Source organism: Hoplias malabaricus, chromosome 8 (assembly GCF_029633855.1).
Source record: "Hoplias malabaricus isolate fHopMal1 chromosome 8, fHopMal1.hap1, whole genome shotgun sequence".
Taxonomy (NCBI): domain Eukaryota; kingdom Metazoa; phylum Chordata; class Actinopteri; order Characiformes; family Erythrinidae; genus Hoplias; species Hoplias malabaricus.
Window position 1 is genome coordinate 27,227,928 of NC_089807.1, and position 21,138 is coordinate 27,249,065.

Here is a 21,138-nt window from a genome sequence, read left to right on the forward strand (position 1 = left end):
CATTTTAACATGGTGCTTCAGGTGTGTAGCTTTGTATGAACAGAAAATAACAGACTTCATCATGATCACACTTACAACTGACAAGATAAACTATTTGTATAGTTTGTAATTATTTGTTATTATTGTGAACAAAGACTTTGATATGAAGCACCAAAGTTTCTCCAGACCTTCCTGTGTATTTTGGGCTTTCCTGTTTTGCCAGAAAAATCTCTGAGACAATGGCTATATAGCTAACGGCGGTCCAGCTAAACTAGGCTTGCTTAGTTTCTCTTTGCTCTTGTTTTCATTGAACAGTGACCTTATGAATCCTACAAATAATAATAAGGAAGAATTTCCATATTATTAATATTGCAGCTGAAAATTATTTGTGTTTAATATTTTATATAAACTAATATACTTATTCTGTAAACACACAGTTTGTGGGATTGGAAAACAGGGGTGTAAAAGGCTGTTTATAAGTCATCCATATTCATAAATCTTTGTATTTTAAATGCAAGTGTTATGCCATGTTTTAGTAGCTTTGTAGACAATACAATAATACATAAAGTAGAATACAATAAAGTTGTATAATATGTATGTTTTTTTTGTTTGTTTGTTTGTTTTTTACATTTTGCTGGTATGTAAATAAACTTGGCTTATGTAAATAAATCTGTTAACGTAATACTAAATGATTATAGATTTAATAAAATCATACTATATCAGTCAATGATAGGTCCATCCAGGTATTAGAATACATAGGGAACATTTATAACATATTAGGCTGGAGTGATTTTCTGAAGTTGCATTTTGCCAAACCCTCGAACCCTGCTGCCTCAGCCACCTCACTCCTGTCTATCCCTGCCACTCACCAGAGTTCAGCACCTTGGACAGAAACAGAGCCCAAGCACAGATGGCAGCCAGTAATTAACCTAGCCCAGAAACACCAACTTCTAAACAAGGATACAAAAGTGAGAGAGAGAGAGAGAGAGAGAGAGAGAGAGAGAGAGAGAGAGAGCATTCTGGAGATATGCCATGCCTAACCTCTCCTCTACATTTACTAATATCCTGTTATTTGCTTTCTGGTTTTTATTCATCCTAAATATTGCTTTGCTATCTCAAATGTATTCAGACTTTCTTTATCACTATCAATTCTAGGACTCTTAAAGGTGTATATATATATAGTCTTTCATGATTTGTGCAGTACCTTGTTGTAGGGTCTTTCTATTTTTATTTTGCATACAAATGTAAACATGTATACATATTTAAGCAATAGAACACGAGACGGAGTGTGCTTTAACACACGACCTCAATTGTTCTATTGCTTTTATACAACAGTTTGGGTAATAAATCGTGAAATATATAAATGGAACTGTGAAAGTGATGTCAAAAACATTTATGAAATTAATAAATCCTTCTGCCAAATTATAGTTCCTCAACAAGTAACTTGTTGCTACGTCACAGGAACGAACACTACTGCACTGCACTCACCACCCAGACTGGATCAGTCTCAGCTCACCACCACAGTAAACTACCCCTAATCTGCTGAATAAACTACTCCAGATAAACTTGCTTCTGCCCTAGAGAGTCTTTATCTAGCCCGGGGAGCTCAGGTGAGCTGCAACAATCTTAGATTTCCGCATGTTCCGTTTATTGTGCACCATTAGAGGTAACCACACATAATGCATTATACTTCTAATATAGCATATATTAATTTTAAATGTTTTGTGCCTGGTTCTAAACCCACAGTCATGACTTACATGTAATGTTAGTGCACTATGCAGGGAATGGGGTATGATTTGAGACGCCCTGAATGTGGAATGTGCAGCTAAACAAAAGCTCCGCACGAACGCTTACAGCAACTGAATCTCCGATGGGCTTTCTCTTGGTATCTGTTTTCTATCTTCATATTTTTCTTGTTTTTGTGTTTTTAACCTAGCTTTGTCATTTATTTAATGTCTTATTTTGCATTAGTGTTGAAGTCAGTGTTGTATTAGTCACTGCCCTCAGCCTCATTTCAAGTTAAATTTATAAGTTAAACGTGTTAACAACAGTGATTGAGTATAATTGGTACGTGATTTTTATCAGTATTATTATTCTCGAAGTAAACTGAACTGAAACATGAACTGAAGCTAATTTTGCTGTGGAAACTGTGATAACGACACCTGGAGCATAGAGAGTTTTAGCAACGACGTTCAGCGGACTGAAAAATTGTTATCGCGAAATAAAGCATGCTTTAGAACACTTCTCAACCAATCAGAATGTGCGACCGGAACTAACTGTTGTATAATAAATTAGAATATCATCAAAAAGTAAATTTATTTCAGTAATTAAATCCAAAAAGTGAAATATACTGTAAATTCATTACAAACAGATTGATCTATTTCAGGCAATTATTTCTTTTAATGTTGATGATTATGGCTTACAGCCAATGAAACCCTAGAAGTCATTATCACAGAAAATTAGAATAATCCACACAAAACACCTGCAAATTTTTCCTAGGCCTTTAAAATGGTCCCTTAGTCTGGTTCAGTAGGCTATACAACCATGGGGGAGACTGCGCACTTGACAAATGTCCAGAACGCAGTCATTGACTCCCTCCTGCTGTGTCCAAGCATATTAATGGAAAGTTGAGTGGAAGGAAAAGTGTGGTAGAAAAAGGTGCACAAGCAACAGGGATAACCACAGCCTTGAAATTATAGGCAAGAAAAGGCCATTAAAAATTTAGGGGTGATTCACAAGGAGTGGACTGCTGCTGGAGTCAGTGCTTCAAGAGCCACCACACACAGACGTATCCAGGACATGGGCTACAACACAAGACAGAGGTGTGTTGTCTGGGCCAAGGAGAAAAAGGACTGGACTGTTGCTCAGTGGTCAAAAGTCTTGTTTGATGAAAGTACATTTTGAATTTCCTTCAAAATTCAAGATCCCAGAGTCTGGAGGAAGAGTGGAGAGGCACACAATCCAAGCTGCCTGAGGTCTAGTGTAAAGTTTCCACAATCAGTGATGATTTGGGGAGCCATGTCATCTGCTGGTGTTGGTCCACTGTGTTAAATCAAGTCCAAAGTCAGTGTAGCCATCTACCAGGAAATTTTAGAGCACTTCATGCTTCCCTCTGCTGACAAGCTTTATAGAGATGCAGATTTCATTTTCCAGCAGGACTTGGCACCTATGCACACTGCCAAAAGCACCCATACCTGGTTTAATAACCACAGTATATTTAATAAACTCGCCTGACCTAAACCCCATAGAGAATCTATAGGGTATTGTCAAGAGGAAGATGAGAGACACCAGACCCAGCAATGCAGATGAGCTGAAGGCCACTATGAAAGCAGCCTGGGCTTCCATAACACCTCAGCAGTGCCACAGGCTGATTGCCTCCACACCACACCGCATTGATGCAGTAATTCATGCAGAAGGAACCCTGACCAAGTATTGAGTGCATGTACTGTACATACATTTCAGTATTACATACTTTTCAGTACAACTTTTTCCGACTACATGTAAGCATTGACAAAACATACAGCAAAAAAGTAAACCACAGGATAATGGAAAGATAGACAGGAGCACAACAGTGCAAAACAAAGACCATAATATGATACTACACCATATTTTTGTATTTCCCTATGGTCACTATGTCAGATTAGGCTATATTAGTGCTATAATATGTGCCATATTTTTGGTCTGGAGACTGGCAACATTATATGTTTCATGCCGACCAATCATAGTTTGTGTTCTTCATTCATTCATTCATTCATTCATTGTCTGTAACCACTTACCAATTCAGGGTCGTGGTGGGTCTGTAGCCTACCTGGAATCAATGGGCGCCAGGTGGGAACACACCCTGGAGGGGGCACCAGTCCTTCACAGAGCAACACACACTCACACATTCACTCAGGCACTCACACCTACGGACACGTTTGAGTCACCAATCTACCTACCGACGTGTGTTTTTGGACCATGGGAGGAAACCGGAGCACCCGGAGGAAACCCACGTGGACAGAGGGAGAACACACCAACTCCGCACAGACAGGTCCCTGGAGCTGTGTGATTGCGACACTTTCGTTTGTGTTCTTGCCTGAGTTAATTTGTCATTGTGTAGACAGGTCATGACTACAAAAGCGTAGTGTGTGATGCTGCCAGTTTGTGTTTGGAAAATTGACACCATTCCTGGGTGTCACAAATAAGAAAGTATGGGCTGTCTATCCTTCAAAAAGGACTTGAGCCAATGTGATAACATGTCAAGAGCCTCACAGCTAGCAGCAGCATTCCTTTTTATTTTCGGCTATTTTACATACAAGCACCTGAGAGAGCTCTGTCAACATAAAGAAACATGTCGCAGGAGGTGGAAAAATACAAACAATTGAGACATGCTAGATTTTCTGTAGAGGTCTCATAGGGCGTCCCAGATGCCAAATCGCTGTGTCACACTGCACATCTCATTTCTTCTTCCTGTAACATATTCTCTGTTCTTTTCCTCATGTCTTGTTTTGGATTTGTTTCTAGTGATGTGGTCATCCGGCACTTGTGTTCCCTTGTCATGTGATCAGCCTGCCCTGTCATGTGCCTTGATTAGAGTCCAGGTGTGTCTTGTTGTGTGTGTCTTTTTACAGTCTGTGCTCTAGCTCTTTGCTTAGTCTTGAGTTTTTCTTGTATCTACTGTTATCATGTTACTACTTTGTATTTGATCTCCTGTTTCTCTTGTTTAGCTTTTACTTTTGTTTGTTATCCCTTTGGTCTTCAGTTACTCTTTAACTAGTATTATTTTAGTTTGACTCTCTGGTATTTAGTACTGTAATTTGTCCTAGTTTGTTATTAGTCCTTAGTTTTCTTAACACTGTTAGGATCATGATTTATATTTGCATTAGTGTTTATTTCTCTTCTTTTGTTTAGTTTCCTGGTTGGTCCATTATTTGTGTTTGTTAAATAAATTCTGCACTTTTTAAAAAAAAAAAAAGTTTGGAATATAATTTAATTAAAGACATTTAAAATGCTCATTTAAAGTCACAACAATTTTTACCCCGGCCCCTCACTCACAAATTCTGTCTGCTCCCATCTTGTATTTCACTTTCTCTGAACAAAACCAGTAAGAGACTAAATGTCTTGTTTATATTGTATTTTCATGAAAATAACATACTGCATTTATGGTTCTGTGCAAAAGTAAGAACCCTTTCATTTCAATAAGTAAAAAAAAACTAACTAAAATCTTTCATCAATGAGAAGCAGAAAAAAATCAAGCTTCTTGTTTGAAACATTTCATTTTTTTCTGTCCATCTTTCCACTGTGAGTTGACAACACAATAGGTAGGAAGGACATGTAACGGTCAAGAAACTGTTACTGAAAACAACAACAAAAAAAGAAACAGACAAAAAAAAGAGACCTCAAAGGTATATGTTCAAAGTATAGTATAGGTTTTATAGCTACTGTTCTGAGAACAAAGTCTGATCACAGAGTGTGGATGTGTTTGGGGTTACTTGGAGCGTAAGAAAAAGAAAAAATGAATGAACAGACTCATTTCTTTGCTACTGTACTGCTAATTTTATTGCACTACTACCAGCAGCACCAGCTTCAAGTGCAGTACTTGAGACTAGTTTGAATTCAGCAAATGAATGCCCTCGTCATGCAACAATTATATCATCATTGACAGATAAGGAGGCGAAGACTGCAATTAATCCTGTGAGCCATTGGATCTAAATGAAATGAAATATTTCATTTCCTGGTTTCCACATGTGCTACTACACCTCATTCCCATTTTTAATTATTTTATGGTTCTTTATCTTTTTTCTGTTGTTCACTGGGTGACGACAAGCTGCCTCAATTGCTATAATCATCGGAAAAAAGTGTTTTCATAGCACACATGAACTGGACCATGGTTCAATTTGATCTGGCCCGAAACTTTGGTTCTTTAGTCCAAAATTCCAAGGCACCTTTCACAGCTGCTATTTTGGTTTGGACAAAACCGAAAAGCCTGAAGGTCCAGAATAAACAAGTTAGGTGTGAAAGCACCCTCAGAGTGAATGTTATAAAATATCACTTCATTCTCTATAAACAGAATGGGAATTTTAATACATGTAAAAGAGGGTCATATGCTATTTATTTAAGGATTATGTTTTTATCACAAAAAAAAAAAAACCTGATGAACTGTTCCATATTTGGTGGAGATGTGAAAGGGGTTGTAATTTAAAAAACATTTTGTGGCCAGATTTATGTGAAATATCTCACTTTTTTTATTACGCACTCCTATATTAAACCATATTATATTAGATTCCTTAGGAGAGCAACAGGACTTGAGGCCCCTCCTCTCGACCAATCTGAGAAAGACTGTCACCTCAGTATTGATGCGTTACACCTGTTGACTATTTAAAGGTGAGGTTCGTGATTTTAATCAAAAAACACTTTTTTATAAAATACTAAGGATGCATGTCTGTTTGCATGCTGGAAACCTGTCTAATGGGTAAAAAAAAAAAACTAAGGATCTCTGTCCGATGTGCTAGGCTTTCTCTTTCTGAGAAACATCATCTGAATGAACTGTAGACTTGGCCTTCAAACCCATGCTTTCTTTGTCACATTCAGATCCTGTGACCTCTTTGCCTTGAAGTGATTTGCCTGTGTTTTGAATCACTTGTGGGTGGCGCAGCAGGTCACAGTCACACAGCTTCAGGGACCTGGAGATTGTGGGTTCGATTCCCGCTCCAAGTGACTGTCTGTAAAGAATTGGTGTGTTCTCCCCGTGTCCATGTGGGTTTCCTCTGGGTGCTCCGGTTTCCTCCCACAGTCCAAAAACACACGTTGGTAGGTGGATTGGTGACTCAAAAGTGTCCATATGTGTGAGTGAGTGAGTGTGTGTGTGTGTTGCCCTGTGAAGGACTGGTGCTCTTCCAGGGTGTATTCCCACCTTGTGCCCAAAGATTCCAGGTAGGCTCTGGATCCACCGTGACCCTGAACTGGATAAGCAGTTACAGATAATGAATGAATGAATCACTTTTTTGGTCCTGTGGATTTCTGATTTTTGCACATATTAAATGATATTGTTGTCCATTCTCATCTGCCCCCGGTGGTTCCTAATACTCTGGAGTTGTTGCTCCAGCAATAGAAGCAGCCACAGTGGTTAGGCATAGACTTGAATCATGTCCTGAGAGATCTGTCAGCAGAAAAAATATTTCAATTGTAAAGCTGACTTGTTACTGGTTCAAATGGACCCACCTCTATGTCACAGAACTTGCATTTTCTTTTTTGTTCCAAACTTGCTGATGAGTACCTCATAGCTGCCTCTGAAATACGGCTTCATCCTACCATCCACTCAGGATCACAGTACAGCTTGCTTGAAGGTCTCTTGGGATTTAAACTAAAGTCCCAGTAAGAGAAACTCAACTCCTGTATCTGTGCAACCAATCCCTTGGTTTTACTGTCTGTTTCTGACTTTACGTTGCGGCCTAAAGCTCCTGAGTGTGAGAATATATCTGAGGCATAACTTATTATAACATAGTCTCTTCTTTTATTAAGTGTGGCCTTGATGAAATGTGCTGTACTTACGAACATGACTCTCTTGGGGATGCGATCGGATTCCACCAGAGGATTCTTATAGAGCCACAGTTCCTCAGGCTGAATCACTCTTTCAAAAGGCTCCAGAAACTCAGTGAACCTAATAAAAAAAAAAAAAAAAAAACGCAAGAAAATTTCACTAATGCATTTGGAATGGTCCAGTCAGCTAGTTCAGAGAAAATAATCATTTCATGGAATCAGATAATTGACAGTCATTTTTTATCCACTCATCGTACAAGCAACTTCCTTATTTTATGTTATTTATGGAACAGAAAAAGGATTTCACATTTTGACATACTCACAAAACATCACTTTTCATTTACAGCGTGTCAAAATTATCAACAAAAATGGGCCCTTAGAAGTCCATAAATTATAAAGGAAATCACATTATTATATATATATATATATATATATATATATATATATATATATATATATATATATATATATATAATGTTATTAAGGTTTTATCCTTCTCCTGAAAAAAAGAAAAATGAATGCTGAAAACAAAGGCACATTAATACCACAGCCTTTAAAATCTCAGGCATCTGCTTCTGCCAATAGAATATGTGATAAGTGAAATTACCATTTAATTATGTGCATATTTATTGTAAATGATAATGACTTGCAAATTATTGTTCTGTTTGTAAGTAAATATTAATTTCCCCTGGCATACTGATGTGCCAATTTTTTTTTTTATCATCCTCGCCAGCTAGTCAGGCTGACACACATCACAGATAACATGGACAGAAATATTCAACATTTGCCAAATATGCTGAGCTATTTCTCACTCTTCTGAAAAGGGAAAACATGCCATTCAAATATCGCTCATCTTCATCTAGTGCTTCATTAACTACACAAAGATACACACAATGCAGCAAATGTCTTACACTTAATTTTAGTCTTGATTAAATGTGAGTCCAGGAAAATGGAAATGATGCTTGAAATATAAAGTCATTTTGACTGTAAGAAATGCATTAAGATAAATACTCTTTTGTTAGTGCTACCTGATAATCAACCTGAACACACTTGTGGCCAGAGGGTGATTTATTTTTCTTGTATTAAATCAACATATTAACAGTTAAGAATCAGAACATATTTGTTCTCAGACCTCAGGCAGGACACATTGTAAACCAATGAACAAACTTTAATTGCATGCTGTAATTGGGAGGGTACTAAAGTTCTGATTAAAATCATTGCAAACTTGAATATATGTGATTAACTATATGATGTTCCAAAAATTCTGGGACAGGGGCATTTTTACCACCAGGAAGTAAATCTAATCTTTTGAGTATAGCATTTTAGTTTCATTCTAATTGATGTGCATTTACTCTCAGTGGAAGTGAGTGATTTTTGCTCTGAACTGTGTGAATCTCTGTGAAGGTATTGTGTCCTTGAGTCCTAAAGTCAGCAGTTAAAATGTTTGTTCATGGTATTTCGCTGCTGTATTTACTGCAATAGTGTAAACACGGCTGACCTCATAACCTATTTGAGATGCAAAAGATCATGTAAGAGGTAAAAATTCTTGAATCCTTTCCTACATCACCCAACATGAGTGTCTGCATGACCCTGCCCACACATAAAGAGTGAATAACAGGGATGTGAAGAGAAGTCTGAGTCTAGTCAGTGTCTGTGAGTTGAGTGAGTAGTCATAAGGTCTGAAGTCCATGTAAACTCACGAGCCTGAACATTTGAGATGAAAATCAGGTCAGGTGTCATAAGACCTGATATAACATGAACAGAATGTGGGCTGTTGCTATGCAAGAGCATGAATGTCCCTGAAAAAGATGTCCCCAAGAAAGCACATATGTTATGTGTAGATTTTCAACATGTTCACATGCCATGGGCACTAATACACTCCCTAATCATGACCAATTTAGATGTTTTCACTGGAAACAATCTGGACTCTCAATCTGGAATACTCTTCTTTGACTTAGAACACAAGCTAGATACAATCTGAAATGCTGCCTTATCAAACCATATTACATGTGTGTACTGTCTATTAATATTCTGTATTGCATAGAAAAGTCTTATCTTGCATCTGTTGCAAAAACAATTTGTTTCAAAATATTCCTGACCACTGTGGTGATATAATGTGTTTGTAATGTTTTTACATGCAAAGCACTTCTGATGCATGGCACTGGCTAGTAACAAACTCAAACATTTACATGCATAATCACTTGCAGTTAGGATTTGCACCACAAGGAGCAGTATTTCTCACATTACTCACATTTATTGGGGCACTATTGTGCTTTGCTTCAGTGAAACTTTGTGTCCTTGTTGTTTCTATACGAAACAAATGCATTTATATGTCACTGCTTTTATTTTTTTTCACATACTACTTGCTAACACTCGCAGTGGTTTAGCCAAATAAACAGGAATATATAAAAGAATAAGACTCTAGTTCAGTGGTTCTCAAACTGTGGTATGCATACCACTAGGTACATGAAGCAGCAAGTGGTGGGACCTTTATTGCAAAAATGGCAAAGTGGAAATGAGAAAAACAAACAAAGACCAACCCCACCAAATACTCCTAAGCCCAGAAGGACTAAATCTAGAGACATAAATAGAGAGAACCCTTAACTGAAGGAAAACGATGTCGATCTTTGAATCATTAGAGTCCTAAAACACTGTTTAAAAGCACCGCACCTCCTTCACTTAGTGACACATGTGCTGAGAGCCGCTTTGAGCACCTGCTCCAAGCGTCATGCTGTTTTCACCTAAGGTCTATTAAAGCACAAATTAAATTGTTCTCTCTTCACATTTTTATTTCTTTCAAAATGCTTATTTCCCCAAAATTGTATATGTTCTCATTAATATATAATTGTGTTTAAAACATTCAGTTTAATCTTAATTATTTATGTCTGTAATTTTGTAATTATATTAGAACAACTTTGTGTAATAAATGCGAATTACAAATATTCAAGCAAGACATAGGATTGATAGACATAGGATTGTTGCTTGGAGGCTTTGATTTGATGTGGTACTTGGTCTAAAACGTTTGACAACCACTGCTCTAGTTTATTAACTTTCAGACAGTTCCTCTCATCCACTAAAAACACAGCCCCTGTGGTATATATTTCCTGTCTTTTACCAAGCAAACACTAAAAAATAGTGTACATGTGAGGCATTGAAATAAACAGAAAGCATTCTGGGAATGTAATTTAACAAAGCATTTCCATAACAGACATCATTACTTTTACCTCATTTGTAAGCAGCATTCTTGGCTGAGTCATTTCTGTATGAAGTCATTCAAATCAATTCACACTGCTGCCCAAACAAATACATTAAGGCCATAGTGAAGCATATTTTCTGCTGAAGGCATTTAGCATGCTAAAAGGTGTAAATGGATGGCAAAAATAACTTGTCAGAGTGCATTCAATTTATAAGGGGTGGCATGTAATTACGGCTCTAATCAATTATGCTGAATAAAAAGCTTAATTTGAAAGATGGAAGAATGAGTGAACATGAGAAATCCATAAAAATAAATCTGAATTCTGATATTTTAACTTGTGATGACTCATTATTTTATGATGGCTAATTGTTTGGTTTTTGTCAGAAATTTGATAAAAGGCTAATTACTGGCAGACAAAAAAGACAAAGAAAATATGGATTATAAAATGTCAATGCTTTATTTTTCCCCATCTTAGCCACCAGGTTGCTAAACATCATTTCAAATAAGGCGAAACTGATGTGAAAGATGACTCTACAAAGCTACTAATAACAGAATATTTAGTGAACTGTGAATAAAAAATAAGTCCAGTATATTAAACAGAGCTCTAGAAGATTCTATTTCTTTTTTTTAATGTCAAATTTCAGTGTTGTTACATTTACCAAATTGAATGTAAATGGGGGTAGACGTAGCCTAAATTTAGCAGAAGAGAGCTTGGGACTGAAATGTCACTGGTTTGATCTGGTATCAGCAGGAAAAATGGAGTTAAATGGAGTGAAGGAACAGTGCATCCTCCTCTGTCAAATGAATTGCCCTTGAGCAAGGCACCTTACCCTCATTGCCCAGGGAGCAGTTGGGTATATGTGTTCCACCCCTCTTCTATGTGTGTTCACAGACCTTTAGCCTTTAGTGTGTGTGTGTGTGTGTGTGTGTGTGAGGTAAAATAATGATAAAGCACATTTCATGTAAAAACACTCTACAAAATATTGATTTTCATTTCAGGTATGACACTGCTAACAAAGAGTGGTATGGTCATTTCAGTCCCTTTCCAGCTTTTTCAATAAGCTATATTTGTGATATGTCTTCTGCTTAAACTGTAATCATAAAATGTCTGAAACTCTATTGCACTGCTGTCTGATCCAGTTGCACTAGCAAAAACAAAAAACGAAAAAAAAATAAAATAAAAAAACAATAACACACCACCAACACACAAGTGTCACTGCAGCTCTGAGAATGATCCACCACCCAAACCATACCTGCACTGTGGCAGCGCTGTGGGGGTCCTGACCATTGAAGAAGAGGGTGACTTGAGACTAACAATGTATGCAGTGCAACAAATGGACCACAGCCTTTAATTGTAGAACTACAAAGAGTACTTTTATGTTCAGGGGAGCTGATGAAATGGACAATGAGCATAGAAACTCAAAGGTCAATTTAAAGTTATGGCTGATCAGTGTATAGTGCTCATATTGTTTATATAGCTCATAAGGGTCCTATTCTGTGCATAGGATCTTCTTGATTACACCAACAACTTGTTCTGCAAAATTATGTTTATATTGTAAGTAAGTATATGAATGCACATTTATCCAGATTTATTTTATTTGCATACCTAAATATAAGTTAAAAAAAAAAAAAAGAAATAATAATAAATATATAAATGCTGTATGGCGGCACGGTGGTGCAGTAGGTAGTGTCGCAGTCACACAGCTCCAGGGACCTGGAGGTTGTGAGTTCGATTCCCGCTCCGGGTGACTGTCTGTGAGGAGTGTGGTGTGTTCTCCCTGTGTTAGCCTGGGTTTCCTCCGGGTGTTCCGGTTTCCTCCCACAGTCCAAAAACACATGTTGGTAGGTGGATTGGCGACTCAAAAGTGTCTGAGTGAATGTGTGAGTGTGTGTGTTGCCCTGTGACTGGCACCCCCTCCAGTGTGTGTTCCTGCCTTGCGCCCAATGATTCCAGGTAGGCTCTGGACCCACCACGACCCTGAACTGGATAAGCGGTTACAGATAATGAAGGAATGTATGGCTGCATGGTGGAGCAGCAGGTAGTGTTGCAGTCACACAGCTCCAAGGACAGTGGGTTTGTGAGGAGTTTGGTGTGTTCTCCCTGTGACCACATGGGTTTCCTCTGGGTGCTCTGGTTTCCTACCACGGTCAAAAAACACACGCTGGTAGGTGGAGTTTGCCGACTTAAAACTGTCCATACATGTGAGTGAGCGAATATGTGAGAGTGTTTCACCCTGCGAAGGCCCTCTTTGCCTTGCACCCAGTGAATCTGGGTAGGCTCCGGACGTAAATATCACAAATACCATATTTTAGATATTTATAATGTCAAAACAAAACAAAACAAAAAAGCATCTTGACGTTTACAGTACTTTCAGCATGGCCAAAACTCGGTTGACCGGTTGGAAATGAAGGATATTATTAGGGCATCCTCCTTTGCTGTAGCAGCTGAATACACTCATTAGAGATGGTGTCCACAAATGTTGCACGGATCAAGTGACTCCAAACTTTTGAGAGTTAGAGTACAGCAAACAAAACCCATTTCCTGTCCAATCTTTTCCAGCTCTGAGGATTTTCTTTAAACAGAATTACCCATAAACTGGTCTGAGTGCTTATCTTCCATCAATCAGAGTAAACAACAATCTTCCGCTGTTGTGCTTTCATCACTGAAAAGATGAAAGGGCAGATAAAAGCACAGAGGCTTTGCTTTGCTTGTATGTTGTGGGTGAAGTATGGCTCATTTGGCTCATCTGCCATTAAGCCTGGCTACTGTCTTTCATCAAGGTTTTGTGGGCCCTTGGCTTTGTGACACTAATTCTTCTTAGAATAGATGAGTGTCCCTGCTGCCCGTAAATACAATAGCAGAAGCCCAGGACAATAGGTGGCCTTCCCTAAGTGACCCATACATCTTCATTATGATTTCTGGACCAGCCCTCTATAAGTCCTCACCACAGGTATATATATATATATATATATATATATATATATATATATATATATATATATATATATATGATTCTTATTCTAGTGTATGAACATCATCACACTGACATGTTAACAAGTTCAAAAACTTGATTTTCATAGGAGGGAGTCTTAAATATTATGGGGGAAAAAAATACACAGTGAACATATTATCCCGAAAGAAAAAACGCACATACGTTTGCAGCACTTTTTCCTTGATGGAACTTGACAGATACAACATTCTCACTTGCCATTTTCAAACTCAATGTTTTTCATTTTTTAGGTTATTATTTTTGCAATTTATTCTTTGTCTGTAATCGCTCATGGAGTTCAGTGTCGCGGTGGGACCAGAGCCTACCTGGAATTACTGGGCGCAAGGTGGGAACCAGTTCTTTGCCTGGCAAGACACACTCACAATTTCACTTACACAACTATGGACAAAAGGTGTTGTCACTTTAACACAGCTCCAGGGACCAGGGGTTGTGGGTTCAAGCCCTGCCTCACACGACTGTCTGTGTGGAGTTTGGTGTGATCTTCTCGTGTCCACATTGGTTTCCTCCCATGGTCCAAAAACACACTAGGTGGACTGGCTACTCAAAAGTGTGTTACTGCCTTGTGCCCAGTGATTCCAGGGAGGCTCCAGACCCACCGCAACCCTGAACTGAGTAAGTGATCACAGACAATTAATTAACTGTACTGTACACAAAAAATGCATTAAAGCAACACTACGCAAGATTTGGGTTTTTTTTTGCTCCTGACACTCCCCTTAGTGCAATTCATTTTTACAGCACTGTATGTTCAATCAATGGAGAGAGAATGTTTTCTGCACTGCTGAGCCTGGAGTAGCAACAACAAATGACAACAATCACAATGATTTTAAAGCAGTAATTTTAAGGTAAACATTTTACGTAGTGTTTCTTTAAGACTTATAAATGCAATATAAATATAAATGCAACATGAGCTGACCTCAAAAATCTAAGACTATGTACACAAAAGGCTTTTTTCTCTCAAATATTGTTCACAGATTTGCCAAAATCTGTGTTACTTGGCACTACTCCTTGGCCGAGATAATCCATTCACCTCACAGGTGTGGCATATCAAGAAGCTGATTAGACAGCATGATTACTGCACTGGTGTGCCTTAGGTTGGCCCCAATAAAAGGCCACACTAAAATGTGCAGTTTTATCACACAGCACAATGCTACAGATGTCGCATGTTTTGGGGGAGCATGCAATTGGCATGACAAACGGACAAAAACGAGTGTGTTTCATTTATACTTTTTTTTCAGTATATAAAGTCAGTTGAATGTTTTCACCGGAGTAGAGGTTTGTATAAGAAAGTCATATGAAGCAGCATATTTGTTCTTCCCTTGATATTTCATTGCTTAAAAGCTCATAAACGCAAATAATGAGAATGGCTCTACTACACAGCACTCTTGATTAATAATTATAGGCAACCATGCTATGGCAATTATGATGAAGTGAGGGGTAATGACTTGTTGCATCATTAGCTTCAGTGAAAGATGTGAATTGGAACGTGTGAGTTTTCTTCTTTCTACACAGGCCCATATTCCATATCCCTCCAGGCTTAGCACAGAGGCGGCAGAGAATGTTATTCATGCAGCATTAATTAGGAACTGCTTGTTACTGGAGATTGAGCTTAATTAATCTGTCATGCATACCACTACCTTGTGCAACTCCGTGGCAATAGCAGCGACCCTCGAGACACGCGTTCCTGAGCTGCAGCTACACATAATTAACTTCTGAAGTGGCAAAACTTCTTTTTCTCACTCTTTAGCAACTTGAGCCCTCCCCCTCCATACAAAATAAAAACATAATCGAACAATGTAATGCAGCCGTCTTTGAGAGATAAACCTGAGTTATCCCCGCAGTGACTCTTTTCACTTCTCTCTGCTTCCTGGCATCTGTAAAGAAAGGATCAGTGATATAAACCACACTCAGGAGTTGAGGAGCTATACGCGAGGGAGAATTTTTACAAAACCACTGATTTACTGGGTTTTGTAGCATTATGGCCTCTTAGGGGGAGATGGCTGGTGGGATTGGAGAGGCTATTAATACAAGCTGCCGAGACATGAAGTTTAATTTTCATTATGGTGCTGGAGATGTTGGGTGTTTTATGGCATAGCCGAGACATTATTTAATAAGCATTTATAAAAGAAAATCAAATGAGGAGCAAAGCCTGGCTGACCTCTAAAGACATGTCTTCATTTTGTAGTTCACAATAGACATCTAAACCATCCCTGTGCCTAAGTCATGTCAGCCTATGATGACAATAAATATTCACAATTTCACATTACCTCAACCACGCAGACTTTTGCCACAAAATGGAAGTATATATTAGGTGTTCAAATACGTGTTTTTGTTTACACTGTAAACTCACTGTGGTGGTACCCTCAAGGGTACATATCCAGTAACTTTATTTAGAGAATGTAATTATTCCATTATAATTGTAGAATTTTAACTGTGTTAATATCATATGCTCCATATCATGTCCAGCACTTGTATTATGTTCTTCCATTTTACACAGTTCTAAAAGTTTACAAATATGCACATCACATTCTGAAAAAGAGAACGTAATGTACCTTTAGGGAACACAACTGGACTTCAACACCATTGTTGTACCTTTAAAGGTAAGTTTATTGGCAATAAATCACTTCTACTGTATCCAAGAACAGAACAAATAAATGCATATGCTATTGCAATGCTTTTTTCCTTGATGAAACTCATACCAAATGCACTGACGGATACATATTCTCACTTGGCATTTTAAAATTTCTTAATATTTAGGTTAGGTTTCTGAACAAAAATAAACATTGTCATTTTTAATACTTTGCAACAGTTAACATGAAATTACAAAAGAGCAGGACAATGTTTACATTTTGAATTACAATCATATATCTCTCTCTCACACACACACACACACACACACACACACACACACACACACACACAAAATGCTTTAAATCTTTTTTGTACACCTAATAGTTATGTAAAATGCCTTTGTATGTTGTAGCATTAATATTCACCTTAAATTAATAGGCCTAGCCCAAAACACTTGGAATAGCCCCAGACCATTATTATTCCACTACCATATTTATAGTTGCATTCCTATATTTATAAAAAAAATTCTATTTATCAAACAAGACATGACTTTAAAATATGATCTCAAGGTACTATTGATTATAGAATAATAAGGATTCTTGAAATAAGATAACATGCATTCTGGTAAGCCCCCCTAATTACTTGAACCCAAAAGAAGGATATTTATATATCCTTCTTATTTATAATGTTACATATTAACATCTTACAGTAAATTTACAATATCCATGCTTGGAAGAATCTTGAAATACGATTTCAAACACCCCTACACTGGACCATACCATTCCTTTTTAAGTTTTACCTCTCCTCTCTCAGCCTCACTCATATTATTGGTCACGCTGGTTTCACCCTCATTAAGGTAGCACCTGCACAACTCAGAGAAGGCATTTTTTTATGTGAACTGTTTGTATTTTCTGCACAACATATGCAGAAATGTATAACACACATCATGAACTTAGCATCTACTACAAGCTCAATGTAATGTATGCGACATTTTAAAGTGGAAGGAAAAATATGAACAAGAACCTAAAAACTAAAAAAATCTGGTGGCTGTAGCAGTGAGTTATTATTTGCAGTTGTGAGTAGTCCTACAGTAAACACATATTACTGCAGTGAATCAATACATTGATGTAAAAACCTGAAGTACATGGTTGAGGCACATTGATTAAAATACTTTTTTTTTTTTTAAACAGGATTCACTAAAAGAGAGTTTAGGGGTTGTTCTATTAAAAAGTAATACGCTGAAAACTGTTAAAAACAAGAAAACATAGTTATAATGTAGATGAAGGTTTTGTGCTTCTTCAGAAAAATGATGCCTAGTTGATAGAGGATAAGTTGCTGTATTTATACAATATTTGTGTATAGCCATACACTGCAAGCCACATTTAATAAATCATACTGGTTTAAACACTGTAAATAACTAAATTACTGATGTTTTACAGTGAGGGTAGATAGTTGAACAGTATTAACTTTGTTTTGACTAACCGTTCAAAAGTATGAAATAAAAGCAGCAGAATGAAATAAAATATAACAGGTTGAAACAGAACATTTTTACTGGCTTTGCACTTCAGCACGCAGCCATCCCACTCTGGGTTTACATGGTCTACTAAGATGTTTTTTTTATTCCTGAAAACTTAATTTCTGAATGATAGCACTTACAGTCAACCGAAGAAGACCCAGCAGGAATAAATATAGAACTGCAGCACTGAGAATGGTCCACCAGCCGAATCATTCCTGCTCTGTGATGGTCCTGTGGGTCCTGACCATTGAAGAATAGAGTGAAAGTGTGGAAATAAGATATACAGAGCAACAAATGGATTATAGTCTATAATTATAAAACCACAAAATGCTCCTTTATGGTCAGTGGAACTGAAAGAAATGGTCATAATATTATGGCTGATCAGTGTATAGTGAAATAAGTGTCATTTGAGTTATGAGGCTAAAGCAAATGCTAAGACCAAGCACAATACAAGACAATGATGTTTACACAGGTCTTAATTATCTCAGTAATTCTTTCATAGGTACTCATCTTCGTCACATTTGTGCTCTGCTCAGGTGAAAGAGTGGTTGTAAATTAAAGCAATAACTGTCCAGCAGTAGGCCACACAAGCTCACAGAACATGTTCACCAAGTGCTGAAGCAAGTAAAAAAATGCACATCCTGTCACTACAGGATTCTAAACTGTGTCTGGATGCACTGTCAGCACAGGACCTTTATGGATTGTTTTTCAGCTGCTGAGCAGTGGTGTAAAACACATCGCCACTGGACTGTAGAGCATCATTTGTTGGTTTGTCAGAGTAATCTGAGCATTTTGGTGGATACAGGAAAATGCAACCTGCCCAAATATTAGCGCCATGTTTATGTTACACCAGGAAATAGAAGAAATATATATAGTTTTAAATATAATAATTTTTAAATAATGTGGTGTTTCACTAAGAAGCCCTCAGTGCATTGCAAAAACAGCTTCCCTACATCTTCATAAAGTCGCTAAGGTAAGAAATTCCTTATCCCTCCCAGATGCGGAAAAATTAGTTTACACTTTTATTACGTCAAGATTAGATTATTGCAAAGTGCCTTCATCAAGATTCTCCAGCAGAAACTTGAGTAAACTCCAGATAATTCAAAGTGCTGCAGCCAGGGTCCTCACTAAAACTAGAACATTTGAACATATCAGCCCAGTCTTATCGGCCCTTCACTGGCTTCCAGTTAAATATATTGATTACAAAATTCTTTTACTAACATATAAATCCCTACATGGTCTCGGCCCTGAATACCTGCGAGACCTCATCACGCACTATGAACCACCAAGATTACTCAGATCTCAGGGCGCCGGCCTCTTACTAGTAGCCAGAAGTCATAAGACTTCAGCGGGACAAAAGCTTCCTCCTACAAAGCCCCTCAGCTCTGGAACAATCTTCCAGCTAGTGTTTGGGGCGCAGACACAGTCACTATGTTTAGGTCTAGGCTCAAAACACACTTGTTCAGTTTACCTTTTGCCAACTAACCTCTATTTACTTTAAGGTTGTTGTTTCAGGAACTCAAGGACATGGGAAATCAGGGTAAGATTGGATGATGTGCCATGTGCTGCTGTGCTAACACTCTCTCTGGTTTGGAGTGGAAGGATGTCTTTGTCTGAGGATGCTCTAATGTCTGTGTTCCTTCTGGTTTCCCTCCTCCCAGTCTGTTACAGTCAGATCTGTCACTATGCTAATGAAAATATTCACATCCACTTTTGTACTACACTCAACCAAACTAACTGCTTCACTTTACTGTTTTCTGAGAAAATGGTGGCCCACTGATGGAAGATTGTTTGCTGGATTCTTCTGCGGTCCACACCAGACCTGACCAGCTGCTCACCTCCATCTACTGCCGCCAGCCCCTGACCACTCACCATGATCAACTACACTGAAGTAGAAATGGACTCAGATTAGCAACACTGACTGATGGCTCCAATCTGGTGCACTATTATTATGCCCCCAGACATAATTGTATTATATTGTATTATTATTATTATTATTATTATTATTGCACTGTAGCATAATAACACTTGTGGTCATTGGTGATAATTTAAATTTCAATCTGTAGTTTGATTAGAGGAGGATGGCTCCCTTTTGTGAGTCTTGGTTACTCCCAAGGTTTCTTCCTCCAGCCTCGAAGGACATTTTCCTTGCCACTGTCACCTTTGACTTGCTTGCACTGGGCTTTGATTTAAATGTTGTGTTCTCATACTATGTGAAGCTGCTTTGTGACAATGTCAGTTGTAAAAGGCGTTATATAAATAAGTTTGATTTGATTTGACTGCAGCAGTTGAACTGTATGTAATCACAAAACATACCTCAGATGATGTCAGTGCAGATTAATTTGGCAGGGGGACAACCACAGTCACACCCATAGTAAAGATGACAATATTTTGATTAATGTAGTTTGTGTTTAAAACCTGATTGTTTTGGTACAAGTAAAGGTTTCTTGTTAGTGGTGATTACAGTCTACACACTAAAAGATTTTGTAGCCATAAGATTAAAATGTTACGCAACTTGACTGACTACTTTAAATATTGCAACAATATTCATAACTTTGCTTCTACTCTAACTGAGCTTCATAATTCAGAGAGACACTGACTTTTTCCCCTGACAGTAAAACGACATTAGATTTGTGAAAATCACTATATAAATGTAAGGAATTATTTTTATAATTATTATCATTATTATTTTGCATCATACAGTATGTTTTTCACAAGGTACATGTCCAGAGGGGCGGCACGGTGCGGTGGCGCAGCAGGTAGTGTCACAGTCACACAGCTCCAGGGACCTGGAGGTTGTGAGTTCCAATCCCACTCCGGGTGACTGTCTGTGAGGAGTTGTTCTCCCTTTGTCTGTGTGGGTTTCCTCCCACAGTCCAAAAACACATGTTGATAGGTGGATTGGCAACTCAAAAGTGTAAATGTGTGGCCTGTGTCTTATTCCATTGGCAAATATTTTTGCTTCTTTTAAGCATCATTTTATGTTATTTCTTGAATTAAGCAAAAATATCTGCCAATGGAATAAGACACTTTCTGTAGATAACATGATTTAAATCAAATTTAAAAATAAGTTAGAAATAAGTTGAATAATATTATTATATTCTTACAACAATTTCCAAATGAGTAATACTAGATATTTAGACTAGATTTATATAGGAAATTCTACTTGCTTAGATGTCATTTTTTGCAGTGTGCCCAGTGATTCCGGGTAGGCTCCAGACACACCACGACCCTGAACTGGATAACTGGTTACAGACAATGAATGAATTAATGAATATTCCACATGAGCACGACTGTCACAACAACCCAAGTTGATTCTCCTACAAGCCACCAGTGGTTGCTCTTACCAG

General features: G+C 37.8%; 1 protein-coding gene across 1 annotated transcript in view; it reads right to left on the reverse strand.

Annotated features, from left to right (window-relative positions):
- Positions 1–21,138, reverse strand: part of plpp4 (phospholipid phosphatase 4) — a 165,495-nt gene that overhangs the window by 82,632 nt on the left and 61,725 nt on the right. Inside the window, exon 3 of the mRNA XM_066678726.1 lies at positions 7,510–7,618. Within this exon, the coding sequence (XP_066534823.1) occupies positions 7,510–7,618 (109 nt within the window). The remainder of the gene's footprint in view (positions 1–7,509; positions 7,619–21,138) is intronic.